Raw genomic sequence first — 17,480 nt, 5'->3', positions numbered from 1 at the left:
TTTGGAGGATTAGTGCTTTAAAATGATAAAACTTTTACCACACATTGCAATATTGAAGTTTGATTATCTCCCCCTTATGTAGGACTGGTATTATACTACCGTATGCACATCCAAATGTAGCTGTATACAACTATGTAAAATTTTCATTTGTTTGGGAGGAGTAATGCTTTAAAGGAATATAGGTGATAGACTGACAAAGAAATTTCAAGAGTATATATGTACATAGTTCCTAAACTTGTGATGCCTGTTTATTAAAAGTGTGCAACGTTGTAGAAAAACACTTTTTGCAAACTGTTGATAACGAAAACTTTGTTCCTGATTTGAGTCAGACACAATGTATTTTAAGTTTTTATACATACAACTAAAATATTAAACCCTTTAACATACATAACTTCTGCATTTGATATAAAATGGTCTTACCAAAACATCCAACACTGAACACCAACTCTCCTACACTGTACATCTGTCACATAAACATACCATTGTCTGGAATATATCAAACAATATAAACTTGATTGATTGATTGATTGATTGATTGATTTTTGGTGTTATGATACAACATTTGGGCTATTTCATGGCGGCTTGATTTTATTGGTGGATGATGAGCTAGCCTAGAGAAAACCACTGACCGACAATCCTAGCCAATTAAGATTGAAGTCAAATGCACCTGAATAGGCAGGAACTCACAACCTCTGTGTTGATTGGCTACGGATTACAGTTGTAGAATTACTTAGACCACTGGGCTACTAAGGGCCTTAAATACAAACTTGAAGTTGGGTTGGTGGTCTCAGTAGTGACTAGCGAAAATTAAATATAAAGATATTTCTAAACCAACGGCCTTCTGACATTTAATCAACAGTTTAATATTTCAAATCATTTTTTTTAATGAGAAACAGATTCTGCAGACAATAAAAATTTAGTTTGGTTTCTTTCTTCTTTAAAAAATAAATTTGAAATATGATAGTTGCTAAGGCCACGATTTTTAAATTTGTTGGTTTACGGATTTTCCCCATAAATTTAAACGGATTTTGGTCGGTTTGTAAAAAAAAAAAAAAAAAAAAATATCTTTCAAGACAGAAAAATATGCAAAATAAATATATATTTCACCTTTTTAACATGCTATTTTGTCATCATTTCTTAAATTTTAGTTCGATGAAATATTATTGCTCAGCTGTCATAAACATTGCATGACATTGTCTAATAATTTCCCGTTAAAAAAAGGGGGTGCACGGCCAAAGACAAATATTAAATCGTCATTTCACAAACAAGAAAAACAGATTCGCGTAGCTCTTAATGAATTCCAGAAAACTTGGTGAATAATGATCTTCAAGCAAGAAAACTGATAAAGAAAAAAATGTAAAAACGCCGTACGAAAATAAGTTTGAACACAAGTGTCAAAAAATGTAATAGACTTGTCCACTGGAAAACCGAGAATATTGGGTTAATCTGTTGTCATGCATTCCCGTTTTTTATCCAAATGGCCGATATTTTTTTTTTATCTATGAAACAAGAAAATTCCAAATGATTTGTTAATATTCAGTATTTTAACTTGATATCCACATTTGGACAAGTCTATTCCTATGAGATGATGCATCTTACGTACTGATGACAAATAAGGGAAACAAACTTATTGTGTAAGCGGTTTTAAACACAGGTTTCGTTCAGCAAAATTATTTGGGCAAAAGATATTTCAAGGTCAGTTAAATTGATTTGTCTACTTTTAGAAACGTAAACTGGAAGTTCTATTTCTCACAACAGAAAGTGTTATCAATTTTGTTAGTGATTAATGCATTTCATTTCATAAAAAAAGAATATTTTAATTATTTTTCAGGGATAATGCATTTGTTAGGGTTGGCGGGAATAAAAAAGCATGAAAAGTCAATTTTATTTTTAGTCTGAAAATCGGCAAAATCAGGTCGGCGGAACCGTAAACCAACAAATTAAAATCTAAAAGGAGCATACTCATTGCAATCAAAGATAGATTTAATTTAGAGAGATTTTATTTAGAGGTAGTATATTTATTTTTCAAGCCAAAAATTCATTTTCTCTACACCTTTGTGTAGTTTGTGTGTCTTTCTCTTATAGCCATGGCGTTGTCAGTTTCTTTTCAATCTAAGAGTTTGACTGTCCCTCCGGTATCTTCAACATTTTTTCTCCACATTGAAAGCCTCACTTGAGATGAAGAACATAATAAAGTGCTATTCCTTTGAATGTAGAGCCAATTTATGACATGAGTTGATACACTGTATACATCACATTTTCCATCAAGTTTCCACAAAATTTATTTACCTTAAGGTGGTACCCAACACCTTCATCAAAATTAATTTGGCTCGTTTAATTTTCATAAAATTTTGACAAGGTATTTACTTTGACCCTTTGACAATAATATAAAAATTTCAAAAACTTTGAATCAACCGTTTTATCAGAAAAATTACACTGGTTATATAGCAGTTTGACAAACACCAATTTTGATCATTGAGAAGCTTAATATTCATCTTACAACACAACGGAAATAAAACGTTTAGCTGACTTTACAGAGTTATCTCCCTGTAGTGATAGGTACCACCTAAAGTTTGTTGGTACAGATATAAGACCGATAATTTCAAGTACAGTGTAACACACTTGGGACCAGAAATAAAATGTCAGATTAAGCAGGGTGTCAGATGATTAAGGTTTTTTTCTGCAAGGATAAGCATATTTTGAGACCATAAAAATGAATCAGTTAAAGCAGGATGTTGGACTACTCCGGTGTCTGATAAAGCAGGTTTTACTGTACTAGTATTTTGTAATTGATTGAAACCTTGTATGCATTTTACCCAATGAAATTCAACATTACATTATTACCTACCTTATAGTTGGAGCAGATATAAGACTGATAAGAGTAAGCCTTCATAGGTTTAGAGGATACTTACCTTATAGATGGAGCAGATATAAGACTGATCATTTCAAGCACTAGTACTTTGTGTGTTTGATTGATAACTCATATCCATTCCTCCCCCCCCCCCCCTCCCCTTAAATTTCCCCAAACATTAATATGTACCTTATAGTTGGAGCAGATGATATAAGACTGATAAGAGTAAGCCTCCATAGGTTTAGAGGATACTTACCTTATAGTTGGAGCAGATATAAGACTGATAATTTTAAGCACTAGCTATAGTATTTTGTGTGTTTGATTGATAACTCATATCCATTCCCCCTCCCCCTAAATTTCCCCAAACATTAATATGTACCTTATAGTTGGAGCAGATATAAGACTGATAAGAGTAAGCCTCCATAGGTTTAGAGGATACTTACCTTATAGTTGGAGCAGATACAAGACTGATAAGAGTAAGCCTCCATAGGTTTAGAGGATACTTACCTTATAGTTGGAGCAGATATAAGACTGATCATTTCAAGCACTAGTATTTTGCATGTTTGATTGATAACGCATATCCATTCCTCCCCTCCCCTTAAATTTCCCCAAACATTAATACTTACCTTATAGTAGGAGCAGAAATAAGACTAATTAGAGTAAGCCTCCATAGGTTTAGAGGATGAGATTCTTGTATTTCTAGTATATGTTTCAGGAAAAACGTATTCAATTCAACAACCTGAAAAAAATATATATAGACTATTCTAATATGAAGTTCCTCTTTAGCTTTGGGTACAAAGCCATGTTTTAATTCAAATAGAACATGGGCTGCACGTGATTAAGGTCATAATTGAAATTGCAACGTCAGATAAATTTTGAACAAACGCCAGAGATCAAAATGGACATTTTTGTTGGTGTTGCTCGATAGAAAATTAAATAAAAACATTCTGAAAGTAAGTTTAAATGTTTCTGTTATTTTTTTATTGATAAACTGCTGATTTTCTACAACTTTTTTGGTTCATCAAATTAAAATGATGACATTTCAAGCGTCTAATATAGGTCTGCTTTGAAGTACACAATTTCAAAATATTCCTATAAGAATCAAAATAATTCTATCATGCTATGCTCTATGCTCATTTTAACATGGGTAGGCATTATATTTGTAAACATTTAAACGCTCGGTATTAAGATATTCACAAATATCATGCCTACCCATGTTAAAATGAGCATAGAGCATGGCATGAAAAAATTAATTCTTAATAATGTATTGAAAAACAAGAATGTGTCCATAGTACACATATGCTCCAATCGCACAATCATTTTCTGTGTTCAGTGGACCGTGAAATTGGGGTTCAAAACTCTAATTTGGCCTTACAATTGGAAAGATTGTATCATGAGGAACATGTGTACTAAGTTTAAAGTTAACTTCAATTTCATCAAAAACTACCTTGACCAAAATCTTTAACCTGAAGCGGAACAGACAGACAGATGAATAATCGGTTGGACAGCAAACAGATGCAAGACTGGAATTCTAAGCAGACCTCAAGCTTAAATCGCTTGATAGTGTGGTCTTGAACTTAAGCTCTCCTGTTAACCAAAATCATTGGTTTATGTTTTAATGTGAATGGATGAGAGTTAAGGGCCCTCAATACCTACTACATAAAATCATGACATTTTCCTATGACCCCTGATCCTGAAATCAAGATGATTTCCATGTACTGTGCATTGCCAAGCAAATAAAATAAAAAAAAAAATAATGAAAATCTGTTTCAATAGTTACTAACTGCAAGCCTTTACAGAAACATGGATATCACTTCCAAATCTTAAATAGGTTGTAAAAATTGTCAAATTTAAAATTAAAAAATATTCTTACATTTTATCTTTTTAAGAAAATTTGAGAAAAGACTAAATTCCCAAAAGAATTTCCAAAAGTGTATACTACACAAAGAGTTACGTAAAGAAGTTCTTAACAAATCAACTTAAATATACATACCTGCCAGAATATAATTATTATACAGATTGCTACTATTCTCATATAAGATGAATTTGGATCAAGCCATCTCACGTGAGTCCAACTAAAAATATACAAAGAACAATCAAAATATTGGTAAGGGCTATTATATATGTGGGAGGGTAGGAAGGGGCTTTAAAAATATCCCTACAACCAAGAATCATTTTTTTAGATTATTTTGCATAATAGTAATAGATATGTACTGAAAAAATACCCAAGACCCACATTTAATAATTAAACTTGCCTTCCTACCCTACCACATACATTTTAATGGAATATCCCTTATATAAAGAATATAAATCTATACTGGTTATAAATACTTGTTAATATCATACTTATGGCACAACTTATCTGTTATCACTTTCAAAATATAATATATCAAATGTTATTCCTATTAAGATTTGTACAATGATTCTGATGTGTAGTCTGTTTGTAATTCTATAGAAAACCACTAAGGAAAAGTAAACATCAAAAGCTTTTATCAAACAAGAATGCACATGTTATTCTATAAGGCATACTCTCTCCAAATATACAACTCATAACTGTCACGATGCTGTCTAAATTCAAAGTCACAAAATTCAGTAGAGCTTGAGATAAGTGAGATGGAAATATTTATTGCATAAATGGAAAAAATGGAATGCAATATAGCAATCTGAAAGGTCAAAGGCTAAAGGAGGATTTCCCAAACTTAACCATATACATCCCTAGAACATGCTGTAATAAAGTTCTATACCATTATTTTACAAAATTTTCCTTTGATCTTACTGTCGGATAATAATTTTCTTTCTCTGCACTCCAGTGATTTGAAAACAAGAATGTGTTTAAGTACACGGATGCCCCACTCCCACTATCATTTTCTATGTTCAGTGGACCGTGAAATTGGGGTCAAAACTTTAATTTGGAATCAAAATTAGAAAGATCATATCATAGGGAAAACGTGTACTAAGTTTCAAGTTGATGTAACTTTAACTTCATCAAAAACTACCTTGACCAAAAACTTTAACCTGAACTTTGCACTATCATTTTCTATGTTCAGTGGACCATGAAATTGGGGTCAAAACTATAATTTGGCATTAAAATTAGAAAGATCATCATGATCATATCATGGGGAACATGTGTATTAAGTTTCAAGTTGATTGGACTTCAGCTTCATCAAAAACTACCTCGACCAAAAACTTTAACCGGACGGACGAACGGAGGCACAGACCAGAAAACATAATGCCCCTCTACTATCGTAGGTGGGGCATAAAAATATAACTAGGAACAAAGAGTGCACATGCCGTTGTCAAGGTAAAAATCAACAGATTATCATTGGTCATCTTGAATCGATTGCTTTTATCATTTTGCTGAACCGGCTCAAGCGAGAAAATCAACTCGTTGAGATGGCCTACAATAATCTATAATTATCAAAGGTGATAAGAACAGAAAATAATCAAAAAACTTGTGAGAAAATCTGTTATAATATTGCTTATTTCAAGTTGTTCTATTTCATCCATGACCCAAGACTAGAAATCATTAATATATCAATACAATGGCCTTCCTTTTGGCCTTATTGTTTATACCTTGCTGGTGTGAACTGTAACACTGCTCTTCTGATCTTTCCTGATGTAGAATGTATAGCTCTGAAAAAAATTACATAGTATTATAAATCTATCAGTAAGAAATCATTGTATACTTGATGGAACATTATTCACCATTAGATGAAATTGTTAGATACCCTGCAATATTTGGTAAACAGGAAGTTGATGAGTGTTGGATGTGAAAACCCATTACAGAATCTATAGAATATTCACATTTAGCCTGATTTATAGTTCCTGAGAAGATGAAACGGAAACCATTATTTGTGAAAATATTCCAGTATTCTGTAACTATGTAGTTGATGAGTCATGATTTAAAAATGTTTTACTCAGCATACCATGTTCACATGAAGCTTGATACCAAAGTTGAGGAAGCTTTGATTAGAAATGGGACCAGCATAGTTGTCATCTTGTTTACTCTTGTGTCACTATCAACCAAATTAATATTATTTGTTGCATGCAAACTTTTGTGGATTTCGTGGGAACAGGTGAACAAAGAAATATAAAGTTCAAAGAATGACAAATTTGGTATAGGCTAGTATGCAGATTTCGCAAAACCACAAAATCAAATATCTACTGGCATACAATATTTTCTCAACCCAAAAAATTGGTATTTACTAAAATAAATGAATCCACAGTACTATTCTAATCAATTTTTAGAATTAGGCAATTTGATTTTTATCACTGATTTGAAAAGTTAAATATTTGGAACAAAAATGTGATAAAACACAAATTTAATACACAAACTATTAATAAATCATAATACTTACTTAATACTTTCCCAATGGTAGTTTCTCATTTCTAACTTTTTACAGATCTCCATGCCAATCCAGATTCCTAGACCGTTACATATCAGCACGTCAAGGATTAGAGAATCCCACCAACATTCGGCAAAGTTTGGCAGTAAATGACAAAATACAATCTGAAATAGGACAAAATACAATCTGAAATAGGACAAAAAACCAAATTTCAGAAATCATTGTATTGTAGTTCCTGAGAAAAATGTGACGAAAAATATTCATGGGACGGACGGACTGACTGACGGAAGGACAGACAGAGGTAAAACAGTATACACCCCCTTTTTTAAAGCGGGGGTATAAAAATAATAATAATGTATACCAAATAACTATGTGAGCAATTAATTTTGCAACTTTCAGGGGTACAAAAAACAGTGAATATAAATCACCATGAATATTTAAAATGCGGATCTTTCTTTAATTACCTACATCGAACAATCTAAAAATGACAAGATTAAATTGCTGCAAAGTGGGATAGAAAGGACTGAAACTGAAATAGGGTATCCAAAAAAATAAGTTGAACAAGTGAAACTATGAGCTACTGCTTATTGAATATACCCCCGCCGCAAGTGGATAATGTTAATAGTGTAAAAATATGTAAGTGTTCGGTAAACAGTTGTCGAGTGATGAATGTGAAAACGCATCACACTGTATAGCTGACTTATATAAAGCCTGAAACATAATTTCAGAAATCCTGGCATTGTAATTCCTGTGAAAAATGTGACGAAAATATTCATGGCACTAACAGACAGACGGAGGTAAAACAGTATACCCCACTTTTTCAAAGCCGGGGTATTATTATTAAAGTAGGTAAAGTAACCCTATCAAATATTTAAGAACATGTCCAAAAGGTTTTTGTCTCAGTTACTTTACTGATTTTGGTCTTTTGATTAATTTCAACTGATATTGAATGGCAGATCCTTGAGTCTCAGTCTGTTCAAATTAATCTTACAACTCATGGTGATTTAGAGCTTAATGTAACGGTGTTGCCTCTATATTTTTTTTGTATTAGTGTCCTTGGGTTGTATTCTCAATGAAATGGTTACAATTTTTTTTCATTTAGTACAAGCACAAAAAGTCATAGAAACAATGGCATTCCAATATTCCAACACCATTTTAAAATAACCAATAATAAATTAGGGAAACAATGGTATTCCCATAATGGTACACTATTTTAGAACAGCTCTATTATTTGAAAACCGTGTACAGGATGGTAAACATTTCAATTTGTCAAAAAATAAACAAACAAGAAAATGGAGCACTACATAAGTTTAAAAGGAAAAGCTTCCTGCAGTTTTATACTTTAGTATAGTATAAGAGTTACCTCAGAAAATTCCCATAAGACACTTATTGTCCACAATATTCCATAATGTCTGATCAACAGTGCTTTCATTGTCCATCCTAAAAAATGTGCCACTGCAAAGAGGTCTAAGTGTGACCATATTCTCGCTACATCAATCTGGGAACAATTCACAGCATATTCCTGAAATACAATATAGAATGGTATATTGTTTTTCAGAGCTATATACAATGTACATGTACAAAAGTATTTCTGATATTTTGATGTAAATATGTTCACTCCAATGTTCAGTAACTCTCTTTACCTGATTGACAAGTGTTGCCTCCCTTGATGACAATAATTCTTAGCTTTACAATCACCAGTATTAAGTTTATTCATTTTGACATTTGTTTGATTGAGAAAATAATAAGCTTTAAAAAGCAAATAAAAATATATTAAAACAGTATAAGATTGGACAACATTGCAATTTAATATACAAATAGATTTCCTGTAACTGAACATTTCAGTGGCTTTACTCTGCTTGCATACTGAATTACCCATTGTGACTTACAATCCTATATTTACCTACATTGAGTACCAAGTAAGGTGTCATGAGTAAGTAAGTAGCTTTATTTAAATCAATTCAAGATATATACAATATGAAAATAGGAAGATGTGGCATGATTGCCGATGTGAAAACTCTATAAGCAGAGGTCAAATGACATAGAAGTTTACCTGAGTTAGTCTCACCATTTCTGATAGTCCAACTCCTTTTAAGTCGGGATATCACAATCCTGCACTCACCTTTTCTGATAGTCCAACCCCTTTTAGGTCAGGATATAACCATTCTATCATCTTCCTCACATCCTGACGGTTTTGGAACAGGAAAAAAACAAGTATATGGAAATACAGGACACTTAAACCTAAAATATAAACAATATAATGGGCATAAATTTATCCGTTTTTAACTTGCATGAACAGATACAACTGTTGGAGTAGAAACAGCCTACCCTTCTTAATCACCCAAGTCAAATGTTTTGGGGTTTGTGTTGCTCACTCTTCAGTTTTTTTTTGTCTTTTTGCTAATTTCTGTGTCATTTGTTCTCTTGTGGAGAATAATAAACATGATAAATGTCTCATTGGCATTCATACCAAAAATTCTAATTCTTGTATAGCAGCAAGAGCCTGCTTGCAAATTATAGCATGAACCAATAATAATATTTCAGAAACAAATTATAAGCACATCTTCCAATGAAGCACAACAACAACCAAAAAGTCTAGTATGGGTCATTAAGGTGGTACCTAACACTACAGGGAGATAACTCTATAAAATCAGCTAAACGTTTTAATCACGTTGTATTGTTAAGAAAATATCAAGCTTCTCAATGATCAAAATGAGTGTTTGTCAAACTGCTATGTATCCAACCAATTTTTTCCGAGAAAGTGATTGGTTCAAATTTTTTGATATTTTGATATTTTTTTCAAAGGGTGAAAGTAAATATTTTGTCAAAATTTTATGAAAATTAAACGAGCCAAATTAATTTTAGTCAAGGTGTTGAGTACCACCTTAACTATTACTAATGGAAAGTCCCTGATGGTACAAGATATTCTGATTTATATCATATTTTCTTTCAGATACAATACATTTAAATTTGTCATCATGCATGTATGTTTTTCTATAAAGTTCCAATAATGCATTCATTTAATTTTTTCATTTTTTTCCCAAATTTTTACTACCTTGTCATGCTTGTTGCAATCTTGGGTGATAATTTATTATCTATTCACATAAAAATATGCTTTATAGCCAAACTTATTCAAATTACACTGTAAACAATTTTCCAATACATTCAACAGCCTGTCAATAGCATTCAATCAACGATAATGATCTACGGGGACAAAATATATTCCTCTTGAAATTAATGATTTTACTAGCATCAAAACAGAATCCATAGATAGCTTGTTACTGATATATAGATTATCTTGAAATAACACAATCATTCTGTATCCATAAACATATTGACTTATATTTGAAGGATAAATTTTCCCACAAATATCTGCAAAAAATACCAAAAATCTATAACAATTTAAACAGAGTTGTTTACTTTGTGCATTTAGGCCATGCAAATTTAAAAGTGAAAGTATGATTTGCAGCAAAATTAGCCTTAAAATCACATTAATATCTAATCAATCTTTACCATGTCTATGCTCAGCCAATTTCCAAGGCTTATAAAATTACAACTAAAGGCCAAAATCTGTGCAAAATACAGAAAATCTATAATGATAAACAGAGTTGCTTACTTTCTGCATTTAAAGGCCATGCAAAAATTAAAGTATAATTTGCAGCCAAATTAGCCCTAAAATCACATTAATATCTAATCAATCTTTATGCTAAGCCAATTACCATGGCTTATAAAATGACATGTAAAGGCCAAAATCTGTGAAAAAAACTGAAAATCTATAACGAGTTGCTTACTTTCTGCATTTAAAGGCCATGCAAAAGTGCAGCCAAATTAGGCCAAATAAAATAATAGGTGTGTTTCCTATTTCTCTACCAACCTGATATTTTAAGCTTAAAATAGCCTACCTTAAAGTCAGAATTTCTCTCCCATAGACTCAATGTAAAAATAAATTATAAAATAAATAAGAATTCCCTACCTACCCTATTTTTTTCAAAGATGTAATAGGAAACACACATATTATTCTATTTGGCCTTAGCCCAAAAATCAAATTAGTATCTAATCAATCTTTATGCTAAACCAGATGCCATTTAGGGTAACAAAGTTACAACCTAAAGTCCAAAAAAATCTATTGCAAATAAATCAGGCGGCCTTTCTTTTTATCATTTGAATTGTTTTTACATGTCATTTTAGTGCCTTTAATAGCTTGCCATTAGGTATGGGTTTAAAGACAGACAATGCTTTTAGTTAAAGGCTATAAGGTGACATATATAATATAGTTGCTAATTTTATTTAGTTTTTTTGTGGAGAGATGTCTCATTCAAAAAGTAAAAAATCAAACCCTAAAACAAATGCTTATTTTAAAATATTTGGTATGACTATAAGCAAACATGAGTTGTTGTACAGTTCTTTATTAACTTACCAAAGACAATTCTCCATAGTGCTGGATGTGGTCTGGTAAAAGGACCTACAAATACATTAAAAAAAGTTACAACTTTATCTCAACATATCCTTTCCCCACTACTGTAAATTCAGAAATTATTATGTGCATTTATTATTGCGATTTTGTCATTTTAGACTAAAATGTGGTTTTTATCATTGCGATATGAGAAAAATCCTGTTTAATCCATATAAAGAATTTCAAAATGTGAGTTTAAATTATTGCGATTATAACCCTGTCGCATTTTTGAAATAATTAAAAACATTGCATATAATTTCTGAATTTACAGTATAAAATGTTTAAAGTGACTAAACCTTTTTTCACCTGTTTTATGTCAATCTCAGAACAAATCATTCACTAGCTAGATAAATGTGCATTATCTATCATGTAATGGATGCATAAACATTCATTGGATACCAATTTTCGTGAATTTGTCTTATACATGTATGCATACACAAATTCTTGTGTACAATTTTGGAGTTTAGTATCATGTGTTCATTATAAATAGTATATGTGTTGTGTACAAGTTATCATTTTGTACAAATTATAATTTGTACAAAAATATTGTACACATTATAATTTGTATTTTGCCTTTGTACAAATTATAATTTGTACAAAAAGTGCCTGTACAAATTACAATTGTACAAAATTTGACCAAAATTCACTTATAACTTCTACAACAGTTTTAAATATGAATTTTGGTGAAAAATGCATTGATTCACAGGATAGAATTGTTATTTACTGACCACACATTAAACCTTATTAACAAAATACACCGTTTTCACACAACTACTAAAGGCAGATTGATTTTCGAAATTTTTGAGAGAAAAAAAGTAAACAAATATGATTTTTTCAAATTTTTAATACATAAACCACTTTTCCTTTAGAAAAAAAGTATCATTCAATAGACTAGTACTGCATAATTAGTTCTTGTCGATATTTGGATTTTTTTTTTAAATTCAGAAACTTTGCAAAAATGAGTATATTTGTAAAATTTGATATTATGGATCGTGAAAGATAGTGAAAAGGATCTCGACAGATTTGTTGCCACTTATTCATTATTTCAAAACGTCCAAGGAAACAATCAAAGATTTCTTTAAACAAGTGATGATTTATATTTGTAATTGGTAAATCAAAAGATTGGATTAACATGACTTATTCCACTGAAATTTTGTTTGTGAAAAGATAAATGGTTCAATGCCATTGGGTCTGATGATTTTATAATACTACACCAACTATAAAATAAAAGTCTGTCTGTCTGTTCTGCATAAGTTGTATTTTGTTTTTAAAGTTTGTATTGCCTCAACTGATTTCCGTTAAGTTTTATGCACAGTCATAGATATTTATAAAACAAAGATCCTTGTTAAAAAAAAAAACATTGATAAAAAAAACGACAGAAAAACAACTGACATATTCCTGACTTTAGCAAAGTCATATTTCTTACCAAATCGTGGGTTTAATCTCGCTTTCTTTCTGGGATATTTATTTGTCTAAACGCCTAACTGTGACAGTGAAATACACATTTTTATTCACAGCAACGGTTCATGAGCTTCAACACTTGCTATGTGAAGCAGTTAAAACTTGCCTGTAAAACAGGTCGTCATCGATTTAAGAGTCAAAAGATGGTTTGCAATACCTGATTCCATAAATCACTACATCACCTGCTTAAATGAATGATAAAGAACTTCTTTTGAATTGTGTTACCTAGGTGTACTGTGAGGTCATTTAATAGCAATTCAATAATGTGTATCAATGCTTTTTTTCACAAAAATCCATATGATAAATTATTGTACAAGTTATAAGTGATTTTTTGCCCGTTTTTGTACAAATTGTAATTTGTACAAGCACTTTTGGTACAAATTACAATTTGTACAAAGCCAAAATACAAATTATAATTTGTACAATATTTTTGTACAACATGTACAAATTATAATTTGTACAAAATGATAACATGCACACAACATATATATAAAATTGAGAATGGAAATGGGGAATGTGTTAAAGAGACAACAACCCGACCAAATAAAAAACAACAGCAGAGGGTCACCTATTTGTTTAGGGGCCAGCTGAAGGACGCCTACGGGTGCGGGAATTTCTCACTGCATTGAAGACCTGTTGGTGACCTTCTGCTGTTGTCTGTTCTATGGTCGGGTTGTTGTCTCTTTGACACATTCCCCATTTCCATTCTCAATTTTATACACAAATGTATGAGCTGTATTCTGAATTCCTAATATCTTAAAGGAGGGTGTACTCCAAATTTCTTAAAAGGAGAGATCTTCTCTTTTTCATGGACAGTCTCAACATTTTATGTTTCATAAATGTTTTTAAGATTTCATAGGCGTTTACAAATAGTGTACATAATTATAATTGTAAACCCTTCCTATGTTCAAGATTTTTAAGTCTGACCAATTGTCTTGCATATTTTTTGTGTTGTGTTGATCTTACAAGTTCTACTATGTATATATACAAATGTATATGAGGGTTTTATTTCAGGAAGCAATGTTTGTACATGTTTATACTAGGTTTATCTATCATTTCATAAATTATTCAACTCAGGAAAAAGATCATGCTAAGATAATTTGTATCAGATAACAAATGTTTGTGTATTCTTCCTTATTTATATTCAGACTGGCAATTTCTTGAAACTCAAAATCTGTCCTGGACAATCAGGCTGGCTCACTGTCTTAATCATTAGAGTAGTTGCATTGGTAATTGTAGTATATACACAAGAAACTTAATTAGTACATAATAAATTAACTTACCGTTAGGGAAAGCTAGCAGACTGATTACCAAGAAAAAGAATACAACACAACAAAATCCGTGCCATAAATTATCTTCTGGCCCGGAATCATTTCTGTAAAAAAAAAAAAAAAAAAAAAAAATTGGTTAAAGTGTTTAATAATAATAATCATCCCCCCTTTTTTACCTGTATTGGCCTCAGATCATATATACCTGCTATCCTTCTCTTGATTCATCAATACAAAAAATATTAATAACACATAATTTTACTACATGATCATCTTATTATGAAATAAAATAAGGAAAAAAGATAATCAATGACTGTATAAGATATAACATTGATTCGACAGGTATCTATCTATTATCTTTTTAAGTATTTGCCCCAATAAAACATTTAAGAAATGAATACTTCTTTTCGTAAATTTATTGGGGCAGGCCCGTAGCCAGGAATTTCCAGGGGGGGGGGGGGTTCATTGGACTCACAAACTTGACTTTAACAGTCACAATTCGAAAAGAACATTAATTGACTTTAACAGTGCTTATTGAGGGCGGGTTCGTCCGAACCCCCAAACCCCCCCTGGCTACAGGTATGTGGGGTGTCATTCCATTTACCACCTGTTTGATGATGAAACACAGTGAATATTGGTGGATGTTAAAAAACGATATATATGTATATCAATAGATATTATAGAAATAAAACATAAACATGACACTTTAATAACAGGGTTACTAACCATATCAAATTCTTACCCCAAGTAAATGTTGTCAACTTTGGCCATGCAACTACTTAGCATTATCTGCAGATAGCCCACCAAATATTTTTAGATCATTCCCTTCTATACTAGAACAAAATGTAGAAGGCAAACAAATTTTTACATAAAAATTTCCTTGTACAATTAAACTTATTAGCAAACAGGACGTGGCTGCATTAACTTAATAGATGTAAAGATTGCTTATACTCTACAACTGAACATTATCTAACTGGCAACCAAAATAATCAGGCTTACCATGTAAAAAGACTTGATCAGAGTGGATCCAAAACAAAAATCTGGCCCAGCATGTCAGTAATGATCAGCCTTTTACAAAGTAGGGTTTTTATTCGATCATATTTACTGGATGTATTTAATCAGTCATTCGGCTGGATGTTAATTTATATATATATTTAAACAGCAAATCATCATCAAGATTCAACACAGTCATTCCTAATGTCTGTCAGACATGTGGCAATTTCCAGTATTAAATGGTTTGGTCCAGTAAAAGGTCAGCAATTACTGGACCAATTCACCAGTGTAGATCAGATAATTTTGTAATAGTGATAAAGATTGCTAAAACACTGACTATACTCACTATAGACCAGTGAAGCTTAAACAAATTAGACCAAAAGACCACTGAGGTCCAAAAAACCTATGAATCTCTGACATGGATTTAAGAACTGTTTTCCATCTTATATATTATATATTACATGAACATTGTTCTTATAATGTCTTCTTCTAACAGGGGCAATATCCTAATAATGTTATTGATTCAAAGAAATTTCCTTGATGTACATTTATACCTTCACAGAAGTAATATTGATGGATCATATATACAGAGACCAGATGTGACCCAAACTGTAAGCCAGAAATATAAACAACTGCCATACATACAAGTTGGATTTTTTCTCACTTAAAATGTATATATTTATACATGAATAACAGAGGTACCTCATCATAAGAATTGTAAGGGATGTATGTTGGGATCAATCACAAACTCATTCCAATCAGCTTCATTGTTTGTGCCCCCTCCCCCTTTTCAGTCCTGGGTTATCTGATACAGTAGAATTGATGTCATACTGAGAACCACATGTATTCAAAAAATATATATATATATCATGTATATGTTTCAATCAAAACTTACTTAAATATATTACTTTTCATTAGTTTCATTACAAACATGTAATTTTATGAGAATCCTTTTGTTTGATAGGTTAATTACAATCAAGCTAATCATACAAAATGTGATTCCGTCAATTATTTTCTGGAGATAGTCAAGCTAACAAAAATTAGTTCTATATTAAAGTGATGGTTTTCATGGTTGTATTCTAAAGACCAGTCTACAATACTTTATCAACACCTTCTTTTTTGCAATGAAAGCAAATTTGAACATTTAATAACTACAACTCATTTCTTATATATATGTTATTTAATATCCTATTTGTGGTTACATAACCATATACATGTACAGTAATAAAGACACAATTAAGGTGGGAGTGCATATATATATATAAATTGATAAAATATTCATATTCTTGAACGAACCTAAATCTACTAATATCTTTTTTATTCAAAAATTTATAACAATCCAGTGCATAGATTGGAAACAAAAATGTTGTGCACTACGTCTAGTATAATCTACTTAAAGTATAAAAAAGAAGGCAAAAAAACAAAACCAAAAAATGATTACCTGAAAGTTCCCATAACGCAAAACAGCAAGTAATTTCCATTCTCTGTATTGGACTTTGGCTAATTACATTACTTGGAAGTTAATACTGACGGATCTTTTTCCAATATTACAGTCAATTAGTTATAACTTATGGTGATTTTTCCCCGATACATGTATTAAATTTGTTTTAGTATCCTCTATGGATTAAAAGCCTTCCAATTTTTGGAAAGAGATACAAGTTTTTAGAATTGAAATTCTTTAAGACAATAATACAGTTAGCAGTTACAGATTCATATGTATGTACTATGTATGTATTGATCTATGCTGGATTCTGGTCAATATTTTAAGGGTACAGTTTAAGAATGTTTGATTGGATAATAAAGTTTCAGAAAGCTTGATCATTACGATTTTTTTTATATATAACTTTAGGAAAATTCAAACCACTCCAATTTAGGAAAATACAAACCACTTCTATTTAAGAATTAAATATTTAAAGAGAAGTTAAGTTCAACTGCTTGATTGGATTACCAAAATTCCTAAACTTAAGATTTTGCTCTCATTTTTGATTAAGGAAAAATCTAACTGCTCAAATGCAGGAATTTGAGCTTTAAAATATATAAGTAACAACAATATACCTTCAAAGATAACCATGAATATATATGATCTACTATGGAAATACTGTATAGCG

General features: G+C 31.2%; 1 protein-coding gene across 2 annotated transcripts in view; it reads right to left on the bottom strand.

Moving 5' to 3' along the window:
• LOC139497973 (phosphatidylserine synthase 1-like) overlaps positions 1-17,480 on the bottom strand; it is a 40,269-nt gene that overhangs the window by 7,893 nt on the left and 14,896 nt on the right. Inside the window, exons 2-11 of one of the 2 annotated variants that reach the window (XM_071286228.1) lie at positions 14,395-14,486; positions 11,615-11,659; positions 9,320-9,438; positions 8,561-8,719; positions 7,210-7,361; positions 6,425-6,484; positions 4,845-4,926; positions 3,517-3,590; positions 3,231-3,269; positions 421-486 (exon numbers count right to left, since the gene is read on the bottom strand). In XM_071286228.1, the coding sequence (XP_071142329.1) occupies positions 421-486; positions 3,231-3,269; positions 3,517-3,590; positions 4,845-4,926; positions 6,425-6,484; positions 7,210-7,361; positions 8,561-8,719; positions 9,320-9,438; positions 11,615-11,659; positions 14,395-14,486 (888 nt within the window). Of the gene's footprint in view, positions 1-420; positions 487-3,230; positions 3,270-3,477; positions 3,591-4,844; positions 4,927-6,424; positions 6,485-7,209; positions 7,362-8,560; positions 8,720-9,319; positions 9,439-11,614; positions 11,660-14,394; positions 14,487-17,480 lie in introns of both variants that reach the window. The other variant, XM_071286227.1, reaches the window with a different exon arrangement.

The sequence above is a fragment of the Mytilus edulis genome, chromosome 12 (assembly GCF_963676685.1).
Source record: "Mytilus edulis chromosome 12, xbMytEdul2.2, whole genome shotgun sequence".
Taxonomy (NCBI): Eukaryota; Metazoa; Mollusca; class Bivalvia; order Mytilida; family Mytilidae; genus Mytilus; species Mytilus edulis.
The sequence above is the reverse complement of the archived record's forward strand: the minus strand, read 5'-3'. Positions and strand labels throughout refer to the sequence as shown.